This window comes from Siniperca chuatsi, linkage group LG14 (assembly GCF_020085105.1).
Source record: "Siniperca chuatsi isolate FFG_IHB_CAS linkage group LG14, ASM2008510v1, whole genome shotgun sequence".
Taxonomy (NCBI): Eukaryota; Metazoa; Chordata; class Actinopteri; order Centrarchiformes; family Sinipercidae; genus Siniperca; species Siniperca chuatsi.
In genome coordinates, this window is record NC_058055.1 from 27,450,222 (window position 1) to 27,469,375 (window position 19,154).

The 19,154-nt window shown below is 40.2% G+C and overlaps 1 protein-coding gene across 1 annotated transcript in view; it reads left to right on the top strand.

Annotated features, from left to right (window-relative positions):
* Positions 1–18,919, top strand: part of grk6 (G protein-coupled receptor kinase 6) — a 65,643-nt gene extending 46,724 nt beyond the window's left edge. The window contains exons 9-16 of the mRNA XM_044222823.1: positions 2,484–2,674; positions 2,786–2,823; positions 5,469–5,558; positions 5,736–5,944; positions 6,947–7,084; positions 7,780–7,917; positions 8,537–8,671; positions 9,358–18,919. Of these exons, the coding sequence (XP_044078758.1) occupies positions 2,484–2,674; positions 2,786–2,823; positions 5,469–5,558; positions 5,736–5,944; positions 6,947–7,084; positions 7,780–7,917; positions 8,537–8,671; positions 9,358–9,408 (990 nt within the window). The 3' untranslated portion in view covers positions 9,409–18,919. The remainder of the gene's footprint in view (positions 1–2,483; positions 2,675–2,785; positions 2,824–5,468; positions 5,559–5,735; positions 5,945–6,946; positions 7,085–7,779; positions 7,918–8,536; positions 8,672–9,357) is intronic.
* Positions 18,920–19,154: the final 235 nt, after the last annotated feature.

Sequence of the window (19,154 nt, forward strand, 5' to 3'; positions counted from 1 at the left end):
AGATAGATAGATAGATAGATAGATAGATAGATAGATAGATAGATAGATAGATAGATAGATAGATAGATAGATAGATAGATAGATAGATAGATAGATAGATAGAGTTCTCCCAACAACAACAACATAAGAAATCACAAAGAGGTAAATAGAATGATACAAACAAATAACTAAAAATGTAACCAGAAACTGAACTGAAACTAAAAACTAGGATATACTCAGTAGATCTGGATTCAGAAGTGTGTGTGTGTGTGTGTGTGTGTTCAGTCTAGCCATAAATAACATTTTATTATGAAACTGGTTATCTTGCTTTAATGATAATGGTCATTCATTAATGCACTAACCCTACTTAGAAATCACATTGAGTTCCCTTGTTCGAGACCTGATACTTTATGATAAATAATGTTGTGTTTGCAACTTTACTACAAAGAACTTTGGACTTCACTGCCTGATCTTTGCTCGTTGACACTGCTGCAGGCGTGAGCAGTTCGATTCGTTTTTCAAACTCTAAACAGTGCTTTGGCTTTCTTGCTTATGAATGTTTGAAAACCAAAATGACAAAACTTCAGCTCGTGTGAAAGTTCAAGTATCAAAGGAAGTATAAAGCTGATTAACGGATAAGGCTGCCCTTTAGTCTTTAGTTTTGTTATTGTCACCAAATCCCATTAAAAGACCAAAATCAAAAATGTGTTAGTTCGTCTCTCAATACTTTCTGACTTCCCTTCCATATCTGTGGCTCTCAGCTCCGAGGTTCCTACTGAAGATGTATAAAAACGCGTCACAAATATATAGTTTCTTTTTTTTTTTAAACGCCCACTAATTTCCTAAAACAGCTGGTCATTGTAGTTTTTGGGGACTATTTTCAGCAGCAGCTGAATCCACATTTGGTGCTCTAGTGAGTCTTTCTGGCAGCAGGATGGTTTATGTACCTGTTTGTAGAAAAATATAGAATCTCACCAGACTTATCCTGTGACATTTTACACATTCAACAATAATACAAATATACATTTGTCGAGTGAAACGCTTCACGTATTTCTGAGTTTGCTCTCTGTGTGCATCAGTCGGACGTGACGTCAGCAATATTAACAACTGCAGTAATTAAAAGACAACATGGAGGTTTATTCTGTCTCTGGTTTGATTTGATGACTTTCGTTAAGCTTATTTGATTTGGACTCCAGTCAGTCGGCTCGCCCGGGCTCCCAGGCCTGTGAGGTGTCCCTCGTGGCTCAACATGGCTTCAGTGTCAAAATACACAGTCGAACTTCATTTTGTGTTTTAGTCGTGGGGACGTGCAGGCGACGGCGTCGGCGGCTTCCTGAATATCTCACATTAAAGGAAAAATTCACCCTAGAATACTTTCATGATGTCAACCGCAATTATTGATTAGACACAGGTAGAGACTAGCTGGTGAAGAAAGTAGAACTATCTATATATATATATATATATACACACACACACATACACACTGTACATAACTGCCCACTTCATGTTTATAAAGTAGTCGAGTACTTTAACCATTCAATATTAATTTCTTTGTCACTCTGTATATAAACCTATTTTTTCTCCTACGACACATATATAGTAGTTCTATGTTTATTTGTACCTATCGTTGTTCAGCTTTGTTGTCCTTGTTTTCAGCTACAGGTTTATTTCTATCTTCCTGTAAATTGTTCTGTGTGTAAGTACATTGAGAGGAACTTAAAACCGGAGTCGAACTCCTTGTATGTGTGAACACATTCTTGGCCAGCGAAGCCGATTCTGGTTCTGAAGAGCCAGCTATTTTTCTCAGGAGTTGATGAAAACCAAACCAGAGTTAAAAGGAGAGAGAATATTCACAAATAAAGTTTAAATTAGGCTAAAATTTGACTTTGGACTGCACTATATTTATCTGAAAGCTTGAGCTGCAACTATGGCTTATTTTCATCACATTACATGTGTGACGCTTTTATCAAAGCGACTTACATTAAGTGCATTCAACCGCGTGGATACAATCCAAAAGTTACAAAAATCACGCAAGTACATCAACTTCGTCAAATATGCTGGATTGCTTCATGATCAATTATTATTAATTGTTAATATTAGTAATCGTTAATTAATAGTAAAAAATGTCCATCACTATTTCCCAGAATCCAATGTGACGTCTTCAAATGCCTTGCTTTGTTCAAAACCTAAATAAATTCAGTTTACAATGATATGAAACAAAGCAAAGTAGCAAATCCTCACACTGGAGAAGCTGGAACCAGAGAGCGTTTGATATTTTGGCTTTTAACTGATGACGATTCATTTTGCTTTAAACGACTAATCATTTCTGCTGCGGTTAGAAGCTGATTTAAAGATTTACTCTCTGTATCTACGATGCGGCGCTGTAATTTAAACATCTCGGCAGCTGATATGAAGCAGTTACACCTGATCAGACCTGAAGCACCTAAAACATTACCGCGCAGCTTCCTCAGTAACACATTAACACAACACTCCCGTGTCTCCAGGTGAGTTTAGCGTACGCCTACGAGACGAAGGACGCTCTGTGCCTTGTGTTGACCCTCATGAACGGAGGAGACCTGAAGTTTCACATCTATCACATGGGCGAGGCGGGTTTTGACGAGAAGAGAGCCGTCTTCTACTCTGCAGAGATCTGCTGCGGGCTGGAGGACCTGCACCGAGAACGCATCGTCTACAGGTCAGCCTCTTCGAACCTCAAAGACGTCTGTCTCATTGGCTCTCCTATCTCCTCTTGTCTCATTGGCTCTCCTCTTTGTTCCCACTCTCCCTCTCTTTCTCTGTCTCACAGGGACCTGAAACCAGAGAACATCCTGCTGGACGACCACGGTGAGTAGCAGCGTTAAAGGAAAAGTCTCAGCTTTTCTATGAAAGCCAGTCTGATTACCATTAACACCAGTGAAAACTCAGATTCAAATGTTAAGTATTTCTCTATAACATGAAATCAGAGGTCAGTAGGTCAGAAAAGAACTGCTGTTACCTCTCTGTGGGTTGTTAAGTTAACGACAGGTGCATGCCGGTGTTCTAAAAACAATGGGAAGTTAGTTGTTTTGGCCACTGATTGTATCAGCACAGTCAGCAGTTGCAGCAGCAGCGGCGGCGGCGGCTGTGCCAAACAGCTCATAGAGGTAATTAAGGTACTTTAAACACCTTAGTGCCACAATTTACGTCAAAAAATTGGACTTCTGAGTCCTAACTCAGTCAGATCTGAACACAGACATGATTCAGTGTGGCTTCCACTTCCCGAGGATATCATTATCTCGGATGTCCGTTGTGAATAGACTACCATAAATCCTCTTTGAAAAAAAGATGCTTCTTATAACTCCAGAGATGCCTGACAATCATCGCGTTTTTAAGTTGTCTTCAGTATCAGAGTAATCCACTGATAATTGTCTGTACATCCATGGGTGCACTGCAAACAGGAAGTGCTATCATTTCATTCAGCATACTTTTAATGGTACACATTTGCCAAAATGTAAACAAATATAGGCTAAAAGTTGTCTCGATTTTGTCTTAGGGAGGGCCCACAGTGTCAGACAGAAAGAAACTGTAAATGTTGAAGAAGGAGACAAATGAATTATGAGATTTAATACGATAGGAAGACTCATTCGTGGAAGAAATAAATCCTTAAAAGCCCTTTTACAACACAAATGTTAACTCCACAATCGTATCACGCGGTCTTCATCAGGAGATGTGAGTTTGCTCAGTTGTCATGGAACCATAGATGTTCAGACTTTCCATTATTCAGGCCTTTTAGGATCCATGTGATACAGTCAGAAGCTCAGAAACAAGAGAGTAAGTGAACCTTGAGTTGAAACTGCTGTTTCCAAGGTCAGTAATAAACAGTCAAACTCAACTCTTAAAAAGAATTTCACAATACAGTTTTAATTTCCAATTTTATTCCTTATTTAAAGACATAAATAGATTTTTCTAAATTGACATATTTATTGATAATTTTGATAATGATGTTTTTATCGCATCACGTAAATTCTAATTTAATTAATCAATTTATACGTAGTTTTTTTAAATTTAGTACTTAATTTATTAATTCATTGTTTATTCGTTACAGTAACTCACTGAAAAAGTCTGTAATTATTCCTGTGGCACACTGCATGCATTTCACAGAGTATCTATTTGAAAAGCATTGTGGTCAGAAGATAAATATTCTAAAAACACTCTTTACATATTATTGTGCTTAGTGGAAGACTGTATTATTGATCCTGTAAAGCTGTTTCTGTATTTAAAACAGAACTATCAGGTTGTTCTGGTGTTTGTATGACACCAGAGGGCGCTGTGACTCCAGCACAGCGGCCTGAACCAAAAGCTTTGAGAGGAAACTCTCCTCTGGCAGAGGGAGTCTCTGCTGAACATTTTAATCACACACCACAGTTAGGCCTAATAAAAAAGCTATTCAAATCCCAGATGCAAGAATGCAATAAGTATTTTGAGCTGATGTGATAACGAAAAATGGTCCTGAGACAAACATCCACCCTCAAAACAAACACAAAAACATCCAGTTGTTTAGTAACGACTCACTGCACTTGAGTTTGGTTTGGTGGGAAATAACAGAACAACATTCTGTTGTCAGTTAAAAGTTAAAAAGTATTTTATGCTCACGATAAAAATAAAAAAAAAGAGAGAGAGCTGCAACAATACTGCAAAACACTAAAGCGCTTAGTTTTAAATAACAGACCTGTGGTAAAAAGATGTGGATTCAGCATTCAGGAAGTCGAACGAAACCCCGTGTTGTTCCTCAGCTTCGAGACAAATCGAGACAAACTACTGCGACTAATGAGAATAAAGACACAGAACGTGGCCGACCTTTAAAGACACAAAGACAGCTGCTTATCACTTTGGTGGAAGTGGTGTCAGCACACGACGCTCTCAGGGCGACGACGTTTTCATAAATCACAAGATGTAACTTTGCACAAATCAGCACGAACAATTAAACTGTTGAATTTGCGGCATCTGTAATACCGCAAATACACCTAACGCCGTATATAAATGAACCATTCGGATTATTAGTGCAATGGTCTCGTTTTTTTCCGAGAGTATTTTGAGTTGTATGACTGCTGTTGTGTGTTGCCTGTGGCGGCATGTTTACTACAAATGTGTGTTTTGTGTATTAATGTCATGCGAGGACTATGCCCACTTTATAGATTTCAGGAATGTTCTTGCCACGTCGTGGTAGTACAATATCAAAGAGTTGCCATGTTGTGCTTGTAAAACAAATACTAGTTTCACATATCATATAAAAGAATAAAAGATAAAGAACCTGCGCTTTTTTTTCATGCAAAAATGAAATGTTCACCTTGAACTTTATGAAGAACATTTACAGGATATTTTCCATTTTTTTCGTCGTTTGCGAATCTTCTCATTTAGTAACTGATACTGAAAGAAAATCTGAAATATTCTTTGCCTTTTCTTCTAATATGTAATACAGTAGACATTCGTATGCATGTGTTTGTCTTTAGGCCACATCAGGATATCAGACCTGGGTTTAGCGGTTCATGTACCAGAGGGACAGACCATCAAGGGACGGGTGGGAACAGTAGGATACATGGGTGAGTAACCTCTGACCTTTCTCGACCTCTCCTAGTGATCAGTAGACACTGAAAAACAGGAGTGAACCGCTTTTTAATGTAGATCAGCGGGAGGAAGGTCTCACTGTGGTGGAAAGGTTTTGAATCACCTTCAGCTCAAACAGACGCTCACTCTGCTGCCTCCCTTCTCCCCTCCAGCTCCGGAGGTGGTGAAAAACGAACGCTACACCTTCAGCCCTGACTGGTGGGCGCTGGGCTGCCTGCTGTACGAGATGATCGAGGGCCAGTCTCCCTTCCAGCAGAGGAAGAAGAAGATCAAGAGGGAGGAAGTGGAGCGGCTGGTGACGGAGGTGGTGGAGGAATATTCCAGCAAGTTCTCCGAGGACGCCAAGTCCCTCTGTAAAATGGTGGGTGGATGTTTGAGCCGCCAAATCCACTTCTCTCTCATTTGCTCTGGTCTATAGCTCCCATCTGCTCAGGCTCCATGTTGTACCATATTCTTACGGTACCTCAGCGTTTAAAAAGACTTCCTGTGTTCCAAGTTTACAAAAATGTTTTTTTTAATGAGACATTTCTCTGCCTACGACCCGGTTACAGTAGCATCTACGACGTTTCACAGCACGTTCAAGTTATGTGAATGGAAACATAAGAATCAGTGGTTTCGCTCTCTCCTCAAGTTAGATTTTGGTGGATTTCGACCTGCATGTTCATGCTGTTGACCAATAGCAAATCTGTCCCCTGTGGGGGCGGTCGCACTGTAGAGTCCACGAATAAAGCTAAAAATGCTGTGAAAAATCCCTGTTTTGGTTTGGTCTGCAGTCAGTTGCACAATCAATTAAAATGTTGTAACTGTATACCTTATTCCTAGTTAGTGAGCTAACATGCTGACTGGCACATAAGCTGTTTTTCTGTTAAGTCACGCTTTCGCTTTAGGTTGTGTTCAGACCGACATTAGCACAATTCATCAGACTCAAAAAGTTAAACCTGACTCAACGTTTGACTCAACGCAGTGTGTCGTCAGCCGGCAAATACGTGCAAGCTCACGCTCCTGATAGATGACTGCACTTGGCGATCATCGAGACGGAGGATAAAATGATTGTAGTTGTGACAACTTTCCATAGATGTCAAATCCTTTCTGATAGTATTAGAAACCACAGTGCAGTCTGATAAACCTTCAAACCCGTGGATGTGTTACTCAAACCCTCCTGGATTGTATTTCATCGTCTCATCTGTACCTGAGGCAACAATCCCCACCAAAGCACCCCCCCTTTGTGTTATTTAAATGCAGTTCCATTTTCAGTCTGAACGCCTGCTTTTTCCTCCCACTTGCTCTTGAGTTTACACCTTGTGTTTCTGCTGCTTTCTGTCACTTCCTGTTGTTTTTAACTTTTTTTTTTTTAACCCCCCAGTTTCTGGCCAAAGATCCCACAGAGAGGCTGGGCTGCCAGGGGGGCGGAGCCTCTGAGGTCAAAGCCCATCCCATCTTCCGCTCCATCAACTTCAAACGCCTTGAGGCCGGCATGCTGCAGGCCCCCTTCATTCCTGATGTAAGTCCACAATATAGATCGTCTCAGACTTTAAGAACCTGAATGAAGGTTTGTGCTACAGAAACTGGAATTTCACTGTGATTTGCCTCCACAATTTTAAGAAAGTAGTACAGAAAAAATACAGAAAAGCATTTATATTGTGAGAAATACACTTCTTACTCAGAGCTAGATGAGAAAATTGATAGCAGTGATGAGAGAATGGATATCAGTTTCAGGTCCAGGAAGCGTTAGCAAAGGGGTAGCTAATAACATTAATTATAGCACAGTTTTAACTTAAACACACCTGCGCTATCATTGATTTTACAAGTATCAGTGGTAGCACAGGTGTAACTAATAACAGCAACAGCAGGTGTTGTTAACTAATGACCTGGAAATTCAATCTTCTCTTCAGCACAGGAAGTGGAGTTAATCTGAGGCTCGTTATATGGAGCACGCATACTTAACAGTCTCTGTAACAGGAAGGATTTTCTATCTAAACAAAGAGATCTAAGATAGTTTGAGGGGATTTTGCTCTCAGCCATTTGCAGTACAGTTATGGTTAGACTTGAGCATGAAAATTATACCGAAGTCATCACCTCCTGAGTTGTGGTTTCCTGTAAAGTCTCTTCATCAGTCACTCCCGAGGGCTGAGTGTTAACTAAGCAGGTGAAATGTAAATATGTTGAAGTAGTGGTTTGTGCGTTCGCGCGTTGCAGCCGCAGGCCATCTACTGTAAAGACGTGCTGGACATCGAGCAGTTCTCCACAGTGAAAGGAGTAGAGCTGGAGCCGAAAGACGAGTCTTTCTACAGCAAAGTGTCCACAGGCAGCGTCTCCATTCCCTGGCAGAATGAGGTGAGAGACACGCAGTCACAAACAACACACAAACACATACTGTATACACGTGTGGGATGTTACATCTGTACAGTTTTCTTCTGTACATTTGCAGAATCCGAATCAGAAAGACTTTATTGATCCCCGAGGGGAAACTCTTTCGTTACAGCAGCTCGCCTTTACGTCAGCGCACACAGGAAGAGAAGCACTGAGCAAACAAATATAATACACTATAATACAGGTCAGATAGATTAAGTACAAGTGGGTATAAGTATAAAAGCTAAATAAGTATGTACAGTATAATACAATGTAATAATATAAGTAATAGTGCAATAATGAGTTCTGTGTAGCTTATTAAGGTGATTATGAGACGGAGGATATTGCACAGCAGTGTTAAACAGAGAATATTGCACGATTATGTCAAGTATTGCAGAGATGTTAATGATCAATGTCCAGTTCAGTGACTTCGGGTCATACAGACTGACACTTAGAGGGAGGAGTTAAAGAGTCTGATGGCCACAGGCAGGAATGACTTCCTGTGGCGCTCTGTGGTGCATTGTGGGGGGATGAGTCTTCCACTGAAGGATGTTGTATGTCTTTCTGTGATGCAAAGAATGAAGTCTGGTCTTTTCTCCCGCAGATGATCGAGACAGAGTGTTTCGCAGAGCTGAATGTTTTCTACCCGGACGGGACGGTTCCTCCTGACCTGGACTGGAGAGGACAGCCGTCTCCTCCACCCAAACAGGGACTCCTGCAGCGGCTGTTCGGCCGACAGGTCGGTGGACTCGCCTCATGGACATATTTATCCTTTTACATTGCAGCATCTGCGCGCAGAGACAAGTTAGTCAGGAGTCTGAACCAGACCCAGTTTGTGCTTCTCCTGCAGTCCTTGTTTTTACACGGAAAACATCGCAGCTCCTTTTCCACTCAGAAATGTGTTTTGCTTTTTGTTACACTTAAGTGTTGGAGCTTCACTCTGCAGAATGATGTATGTGCGGTTTGTTTTCACATCCATCTGCTGAAGGGGGAAAGTTTCTCTCTGCTCACCTTAAATCTCAGTTACTTGAAGCCTCCAGGTCAAAACACTGAGAACGGACTTTTCAGTGAAGTAGGAGACATTTTGTGTCCAGCAGTTAAACTTTTGAAATGAATAATATTTGAATATTCATAGATTCTGGATTTGTCAACGAGGGAGAAGGAGTAGATGTAGCTAAGATTTTTTAACAAGGTAATTAAACTTTTTTGTGGGACAAAAGACACAAAAACACCCTCGCAGATTCCATTTAGAGTCATTAAACCAGACAAGTTGGCTTCATCAAGTGCAAAGCTTCTAAAGTTTGTGTTCAGTCAGCTGATCAGACGGATGCAGACAATGTTCCAAATATTTTTATACACAAAAAAGGTTTTTTTAAACATCCAGCGAGTAGCTAGTGACTCTCTGCTCTCTGCCTCCCTCTGCAGGACTGCTGTGGTAACTGCAGTGACAGTGACGAGGAGCCCACCAGGCTGTGACACACACACACACACACACACACACACACACACACACACGATCTCATTTGTTTACAACTTTTGCACATTTGTATTTTTAAGATAGTACTATCTCTAAATGTCAGAATGTATATTTTCAGCATAGCCATAATGTTTAATGTTATTTAAAAAGGTGTGAAATATCGGCCGTCGACGCGTTCCAAACGAGGAGACGATGAACAGATGTTTGGTTTTTTTGTTGCTTTAGTTTGTTTATTTTTTGTCCAGGGAAGGCTTTGCTTTCACATTCATCCACTTCCACATTTCCATGTTACTGATCTGGGAGCTGCTGCTGGCCGCTGAGCAGCTCGCCTGCTGTAAAAGTGCCTTGCTGGAGGGCACTGTGACAGTGGTCACTAAGGGAGTACTGAGCATTCCTCGATCTCTTTACTTTTCCCCACTTTGTCCAGGGAATCGAACCAGTGACTTTCAGCTCATGAGCTGTGACCAACCTCACTCTAGTGTCAGCTCTGTTTGTCTTCTATTTAATTCTTTTAAAAGTGTGGTTTTTATTTTTGCTTGGAAACTATGGTTTTGACATGGTAACGCCAGAACCATCTGCAGATGTTTTTATATCAATAGTATTATTATTTTTTAAATTTTCGATGATGAATCTCTTGAGACAGTTGACTCGTTGTGTCAGTGCCGCTCCAGTTACTCTCGTCAGTTCGGTGTCTGTAAAGAGTTATTTTAGAAGAACGTGTTGTGCGGTTGTGTTTTACAGAAACTCTGAGAGTTAAATGAATCGCTTTCATGCTCTGATTATACAAGTTGCTTGTACCAACATGCCTTTTTGTTAGCGCTTAGTTTTGTTTTTTTTTTGATTTTTTGGAATTCACACATTATGTTAATAATAATAAAATAATAAAACTGTATTTATAGAGCACTTATCAAAACAAAGTACAAAGTGCTTCACAACAAGAGAAATAAAACGCCACAGTGAATGACGAAATGTAAAGAAATAAAATACACAAAAGCAATAAAATAAGCAGCCAGTTCAGGTAAAATCAGGATCTGCTTTCAGATAATAATGTGTTTTGAGACGAGACTTAAACGAAGACGCTGACTCAGACGGCCTGATGTCTTCGGGCAGGTTGATGTTAATGCTGCAGTGCTCGAACTGGAATAAATCGAGCGAACCAGCAGCCTGCAAAGCACACGATGGTAACACTTTATTTTACGGGTCTCTAATTTCATTAACAATTTCTTACTACGTTTTCTAGAAAAAGAAAGGATAGAGACAAAGTTCTAAGACAGTTTCTTGAGTTTTGTTAGTTGCGTTAAGTTTATAAGTATTTTTATTGAAAGAAATGCTCCATTTAAACCCCAGGAAATATCCATTCATACCACTATACTATATCTGTATACAAACGTTATTCTTCCTATATATTAAATTGTGTGCTCGTCTGTAGAAAATGACACCAGTGTCAAAGCAAAATGATTACAGTCTGAGACACTTGATGAAGAATACAGTTAGATTCGGCGGAAAAGGCTTTGAGGGAGAATCTCCAAGAATCTGAGCAGCAACAAGGATTCTCTGGGAACAAATAATCCTCCCTTAACCAACACATACACGAACGTTCAATTTTACTAAAGTCAGTAAGACCAGAAATAACACGCAAGGATGGCGTCGGGGTGGCGGAGGGAGCTGTGGCAGCAAATGTCAGCTGATGCCAGTCCGCTAAAGCAAGCATCGTTTAAGTGCTCTACCTCATCTAAAGCTCTGCTGCGTTCGTTTTAGGGGACAAATTGCTTATTTGTAATACAAAATACAGTAAATTCATGTACTCAAATTATTAAACAAACTGGGTAATTGTGGGTGTATTCATGTACAGTCGTTTGTGGAGGTGCGAGCAGAAAGCAAAGCTCTTGTCCAACGTCTTTGTCTCCGTTTGCAGCTTGTTTGAGCAGGAGACACTAACTACACACGAGTACATTCATTCACTAGAGAATGGCAGAACCGAGTAATAAGAACTAGTACTGGTCAGTACCGGCCCAGTTCAGAAAAGAAGTTCTCAATCCTCCTAAAAAGGATCTGTTTTGACTTTTAAAACAGATGAAAAAAGCTTTTAATGTCTGAATGCTGACCAAAGGCCAGTTTCACAGAAGCGACTTGCCTTTGCTGCTCACAGGCAGATTGCCCGTTGTGTTTTTTTACATTACATGAATTTGGCGGATGCTTTTGTCAAAAGCGACTTACAAGTTTTCCATACGCAAACATCACGCACCATGCATCAATTTGGGGTTCAGCGTGTTGCTCAAGGACACTTTGTCATGTCCTGTCTACTAACTGAGCTACATGAGCCCAAACTGTATCAGTGTTTAACGGCCGAACAAGAACTTCGCCTTGTAAAAATGCCAAACTTGCAGTTTAAATCAGTCAACATCTGATCACAAAATACGTAAACAAGACTTGAGGTGATTTACGTTTACTTACTACAGACACAATTTGATAGTTTGAAGTGTATAAGCAAATCACATAGGTTTGTTTTTTCAACTTGTCTCTCAGGGTTTCTGTAGAATTTCTTAACTTCCCCACGATTTTATTCCCTGCTCTTCCTCTCTTTTTTCGTTACTTTGCTCATGAGCGGATGGTTGTCGGATGATTTCCAGCCTGTGCAGGTTTACATTCGCCCTGCCGGTAGAGCACGTCGTGTGTGTGGTAGTAACAATGCAAGAAAAGAGTCCAAAGTTTCGTCCATCCAGATCTGCCGCGGGCTGCATCCTGAGCTGATCAGACGATTAAAGTCACATAGAAGCAACGACAAGAGTAACTGAAGCTTTTGGGTCAAATCCTTCAGAGCAGAGACTGAAGCTGGTCTGTTCGTGACTGCAGTGAATCACTCAGCTGGTACTGTTGCAGTCAATGGCTTCCTCAAAGAATATGGCCTCTGATTTTAAGCTATTAAAATGAAATACCTCTGAATGTGCGAATGGCTGTCATGTTCTTTCTGTAGACTGATATTTGAGAAGATGGACAACAGAAACCAGACACAAAGTTGTTGTTTTTCTCCTGCTGTTAAATACGATATTGAATCACACTTGATCTTGGACGTAACAACCATGCATTCATAAATGTGTGGAATTCTCCTTCAACTGTCCCACGGTATTCAAATATCATTTTTGTGTTTTGTAATTTTGCTTTGCAGAATTTCTCCTCCAAACTGAACCAAATACTGACGTTTCAGCTACATTTATCAAAGCTGAAGCGAGGTCGTGTTGTGTATCATAAATGATGGCAAACAGCGTTTTTAAAAACATTTTCTCAGTTGCCTCTAGTGGTATGAAGCCATGCAGATAGTAGAAATGTGAATGAAAGAAATGTAAAGAGTTTCTTTTTTTTTTTTTTTTTTTTTTTTTTTAGGCGAGAAATTAGCCGTTTAGATTTTCTTCTTGAATATTTGCTCCGACATTTCCGGAGCTGCGAGGACCTGATAGCTGCAGAAGACCGTGGACCGGGTCATTATCTGTGTTGAGAGGCCAACTGCTGATCAATTTTAAATGAAATTATTTAATGCTGTGAGCACCACACATGTCTCAAAACCTGCCATATGAAACCAACACTATCTGCAAGGCTAGGTACCGCCAGAGCTAGCTGGGAAAAGTATGTTTTGATGCAGAGTAGGGCTGCAACAAACGATTACTTTTCAATATTGGCTAACCTCCTGATTTCTTCTCAGTTTATCGTTTTGTCTATAAAATGTCAAAAAATTGTGAAAAATATTTACTTTACTGCCATGTATGACAAATAAATGCATTCAATTCTTACATTTGAGAGGATGGAAACAGCAAAAGCTTGACTGGTTATTCATTCGATTAATCGACAAATCGTTGCAGCTCTAATACAGTCTGTGTTGAAAAACAACACTTATCCTTTAAGACATTCACTTCAAAATTGGTTTGTTTTTAATAATAGTAATAATCAACCAACTGTGTGGTTTTTATGAATTTTGGCGTCAAAAAAAAGGCCTTTTGATGAGCACGAGACGGATTCATTGTTCAAGTTTCTTTGTATAAATCAGCAAAAGTCCTTCAAAGTTTCCCTCCTGCTGTCTGCTTTTTGTTTAGCCACGGAGCTACCAGTCAGTTCAAACCAAACCAGTTATCCATAGAAGATGAAAGATGACGCAGTCCTTCCCATCCAAGGTGCCTTCTGGTGTTGGAAGGTCCTCCTCCAGCCTGTAGTCGCCTCTTTTTATAAATACTGTGTGTGTGTGTGTATGTACATGTGCTGCTGCGTCAGCTTCAGTTCACGTCCTGTCTGCGGTACCTCGTGCGTTCGTCGACAAAACTGTCGCTCTGGATGTGGAGGACGGCGAGGCTGAAAGAAACCCTGCACTTAAAGACTTGTGTGGACTCTCCTACCCCCGACCTCTGAACTCTGCAGTCTCTGCGGTGACTTTATAAAGACTGAGAGGTCAAAGGGGAATTTGGGGAGTCCGAAGAGCTTGCTAACATCCACCAAGGACGTTTAAATCAGGACTCAACTGTGCTGTGTCTCTCTGCTGTCAGATAACCTCTGTCTGTTATGTTTCCTGTGCGTTAATGATGCATCGACACTGTAATCAGCCTTAAAGTATAATTCCAGTTTATTACAACTTAACGTCTCATTTGTGTAGTTTAGTTCATCTTTCTTATCAGTAATATTAACATTGGATTCACGGAGTTAATGGCTTGAGTCTGGGAACACGGTCAAAAAAGTCAGACAGGTCAAGAAACACTACTGAAAAGCACGTCAGTCAGCTACTACGGGCAACGGAGTCCCACGTGGACACAAGTTAGATCAATGCAGCTTATTTCATGTTAGATTTGTGTATTTTTTGTGTTTTTCTCACTGGTTTGAAGTGGGCGGGGCTCAGTTGGAAAAAGGCGATGTCACAAAATCAAAATGCGATGACATCTGTCGGGTTGATTGCTTATGTTGTCTGGCCACGCCCACGCAGTCCGGATGAAGCCGATAACCTGAGTTGGTTTTAAGAGCTGGCCCCCGTTTTGTTAGTGTGGAGGACCGACGCGTGCGTGGGCAAACGTGGACGTAAACAATGTTTCATATTCTTCTACAACTTGTCTCTGCAAATGTTTGATAGGCCTCAATACACACGATTGATAAATAAGTTTTTGCCCCCGAACTTTAACTTTGATTGTTGCTTATTTAGTCATGAATATTTAATGTTATAGAGGAATATGTTCAAAGCCAAGTTTTCATGGGCTTTAAACAAACACGCTAGCGGTTTTCGGTTAGCCAAACTTATGTGGAAGAGTTAACTGCTCCTAGCAACCGCTGCGTTAGCCTCCATGTTGACTAAAAATCAGACGGTTATGTCACTCGCTACCGATTGGGTGGGGCAAAACAAAAACCATCTCTTCTAACAATAAATGAACTGACATGTACGCAATATCAGACTGAATGAATGAAGGGAAACAAAATGGCTGTTCAGCGTGATCATCAGGCCACTGAGGAGACTAAATAAATACTGAAAACTGCGTTTTGGAGCACTACCAAGCCCGCATGAATACTTTATATCTGAACAGGGCCATGCATGCCAGTGTTTCCATAACTTAATGAACACTTTCAGGGAGAACAACTAGAGTAATTAGCCTTTCACCCAAAAACTATTAGCTAACACAGAAACGAGTATCTTAATACTTTCCACCCTTCATGCAGCATGTCGCCTATTTTCGCGCAGAATCCTTATTAATGTGCTAGTTCTTGCTTTTACTTAAGTTTTGTAAAATATCTAAGATAATTAATTATGTGTTTCTGCTTGTCTGTTATACTAAGTATTATTTGGAATAATGTGTTTATCACAGCGTCCGCCCTGTTTTAATCAAGATGAGGCTGTGGCTGCCTCGAAACCAGTTAGTGATGGAAATGCCAAATAGGTTTTGTGTGAATAAATTGAGATAAAGCCACGGCTTAGCGAGATGGGATCGTAGCTGCTGTGTTGGTTTGTTTCTGATTATCTGACCGACTTGTCGCATTTCTTTTTATTGATGTCACAGTATTCCCAGATCTCAGCTATTAATTTGATGAGTCCAATGTTATTATTACTAATAGAAATGATGGACAAATTGTAACAAATCAGAATTATCATTTAAGGTGAAAACTGCTTAAATTGGTAAAAAATCAGAATAGAAACAAATGCTTTTATCCTTTAGGACTATAATCTTGATTTACATGTGTCTAAAATTGAAGCAGACTGTTTTTCCCAAAATGATCTTGAATCTCTGTAACGGACATTTTGTTTCCACGTTCACTAATATGGGTTTTATTTTTTGCGAGAAATGATCCAAACTGACGGTCCAGCTCGGCTTCAGCGTCACCCGATAACTTGAATATCAGTGAAAGCAGGTGAAAAGGTGCGGGGCGTCTTCAGCGTGTGTGGGTACTTTTCTTTACGAGGGAACAAATCCTGTACATTATTTGTTTTTGTTTTTAGCTTAGCAATAATGTTTTATAGATTTAAAATGACTGTCAATCGCTGAGAGCTGTCTATGGGTGTGTGTGTGTGTGTGTGTGTGCGCGCATCCTGTTTTTCTGTTGCCACTGTTGTTTTCCTGAGCCCAGCCTGTAAACACTGTGAGAACAGAGGGAAGGCTTTAGTTTTGTACCATAAACCGACTCTCTGTGGTTTTGTACTTCTACCTTTGTGAGGACCAGTTTGAGCTTTAGACCTGAAGAGTGAGGACATATTTGGACAGCTTGTCTGGTCCTCACTTCTTCAAAAGGGGTGTTTCAGGGTTACTAACAAACTAAAGCGAGATGTGTCAACCTTGGTGTTAGTCTAATATTTTTTATGGCTGGTCATAATAACATTTTACTTGCCAACTCCGCACTAGCCTGATCATCAGACTGAATTGCCATTTCCTTTCACGTCATTAAGCCTTAGCCTGACACTGTTAGCGCGCTAACTGATTTCTGTCCCGCCAAGATGACCTGACAGCCGTTGTAGTGGTTGATTTAATACAGTTAATGGTTTTTCACAACTGATTTAGAAGTACAGCGGCATCGGTCTTTGGAGCCTTTTTTGTGGCCATTTTCTGTAGCGAATGTTTCATGGATGCAGGGAGCTAGCTAGCTATGTAGGAAGAGGATGTCCCCGTTCTTAATCCCACCTACAAAGGTCTGATTGGTTGTTTCGACACTTTGTGAATCACCGAACGCAGCAGAGAAGTGGCCGGTGATTCAGAGGTCTGGAACCAAACTACCTTCACCGTGGAGATTTGGGAAACAACATTGACCACGGCAAGGAGCGTGAGCCTCCTACAGCATCACAAAAAAACACGGATCATCTCAAATACTTCTCTCTGAGTCTGACCAGAAGTGAACACGGAAAGTGGTTTTGTAGAAATCCCTGTAGCTGTTGTAGTGAACACTCGAAACACTCGAACACCCGAACCGTCCGGTAACCTTACCTTTGAGACCCGAACCGACTGAACCCAACTAGTAATGCCAAATTTGAGATCTAAAACCTGACCCAAGATCTGTGGCATTCACTCATTCATTACTCCCTGTGTAATAGGTGTAGAGTCGCATGACTGTAATTTTCATGTACATGCCTTGGACTCAGAGGTACATCAGGGGGGTAACATGGGAAAATCGTGTTGAATGTTTCTCGGCAAATTTAAAAAACTGAAATTATGGTCTGGTAAAAGTTTAGGAGGAAAATAAACACACATGAAGGATTACAAATCAGTGTGAGGCTCACAATAACCAATAAAACACAAGCTCTAATACCACAAGTGTTGCGGCTGAGAATGAGAGAGCTAGAAAGTCGAAACGACTTGATAAGGAGACTTTTACCTAAAAGGTGATCATAAGCTTTGCTTGAAAAATCTTCATTAGTAAAGTAACTAGTAACCCTTAAATAAATGTGCTCAGAAATATTAATATTGTGGAGTAAAAGTATAAAGTATCATAAAATGAAAATACTCAAGTAAAGTACCAGTACCTCAAAGCCGTACTTAAGCACGGTACAGATCCCACACTGATCGTAAAACCACGCCAGACCCTCACACCTGCATCAACAAACCGGCAGGTGAGCATGAATACGGCAGACGTGCAGCTAGCATGCTGTGCGGTTAGCTACAACAGAGCAGATATCGAGGGGAGTACTTCCTGTTTGCTGTTTGAGACGATCTCTGTGGGATGTTTTTTGGAAAGCTGTGACGTAGGTTGACTGACGTTCTTGCTGGAGGGGTAATGAGTATGTTCCCATGACCAATGACGCCGAAAAATATGAGAAGACCCATAATAACCCTTCTGTGGTTAGGGTCATTATATTTGCGAGGGTCCTCATAAATATAACCATACAAACATCTATGCATGTATGTTACATAACCACTGATTCACTGCCTGATGTTGTTTTCTTTCACTGAGTTTCACTTTGACGCAACTTTTATCAGGTTTCTTACGCGGGAAAACATTTTAAGTTTGTTTTCTCACAAACTGATTGTGTTGAAATAAATATTAATAAACAAGCAGATGTAAATTTCACATGATTTTTTTTTTGTTTGTTTGTTTTAATTATACCGCTGGTTTAGCCTGTTTTAAAATATTTACAACACATCACATTAACTTTATAATAATTAGTACCATTTTCATTACAGTTTGTCTTTTGTCCAGGCAGCTATTGGCCTCCACTAATTTCAGTGCGATACAAAAATAAATGTAAAATTTGCTTGAGATACAGTTGTTTAACCCATCATAGTGAGGATCGTGTCAGTAAAACACCAGTTTAATAAATAAACCGTTAAATCAGCTAAATAAAATAGTGAAATAGTCAATAAAATGACAAAAAAATATAGATGCTACATTCAATTACCTGAGAAGAATGCAAAAGAGAGTATGACAACATTTTTTTTTAATTCAGTGTCACATTAAAACAGTTTCTTTGATCAATGACAGGTCAGGTTAATGGCATCATTTAACTGTGATACTTTTGAATGAAACGGTGGTGGAAGCTCTTTGATAGCTGACTTTTACAAACATTTGACACAATCCTACTCAAACTACAGTTTGCTGTTTTCTACATTTGTATCTGTGCATGAAAACACCGTCATCCAAAGTGAAATATCTTCATCAGCAGAAAATAATGCCTGGGACTGATCAATCGGAGGGTTTGCAACAGTCCCAGAACACTTCCTGTTTACCTCAAAAACAAATGGAAGCTGTTGCTTGTAGGACATCCAGTGCTGACAAGTTGAATCACTCTGAATTTAAGGGTTTGAATGAGCTACGTGAATGGGTGAGAGAACCTGAAGAAATACTTGTAATGTTGTGTCGAACTTGCTTTTGTGTAAAATGTTTTCTTTTTTCATGTCTGCTTGTATTTGTTCATGACATGGTTCAAGGATTCAGGGAGTGCAGCTCTGAATGTGTTTGTTTAACTGCTCTAGAACAGCTTTGTTTTTACTCTCTCGTGTTAATAACAGACCATTAATTAATCCTAAGAGCCTTAAACAGCCTCTATTAATAAACAACCTGCTGTCATTCGTTTTCAGCCCACTTATTTCAAAGTGTAAATTGCTTCGGCCGCTTTCATGACGTTCGCAGATGTGTTTTTTTTCTCAGATTAGTTATGAAAAGCCCTCTTCGCACCCTGATACTCTGTAATGCTTTTATGAAACATGATGTAAATTGCACTCACGTCACCAGATATTCACGCTGCAGCTACAGACGAAAAAAAAAGATCAACAAGGCTAAAAGTCTACCGCCATGCTAGCGG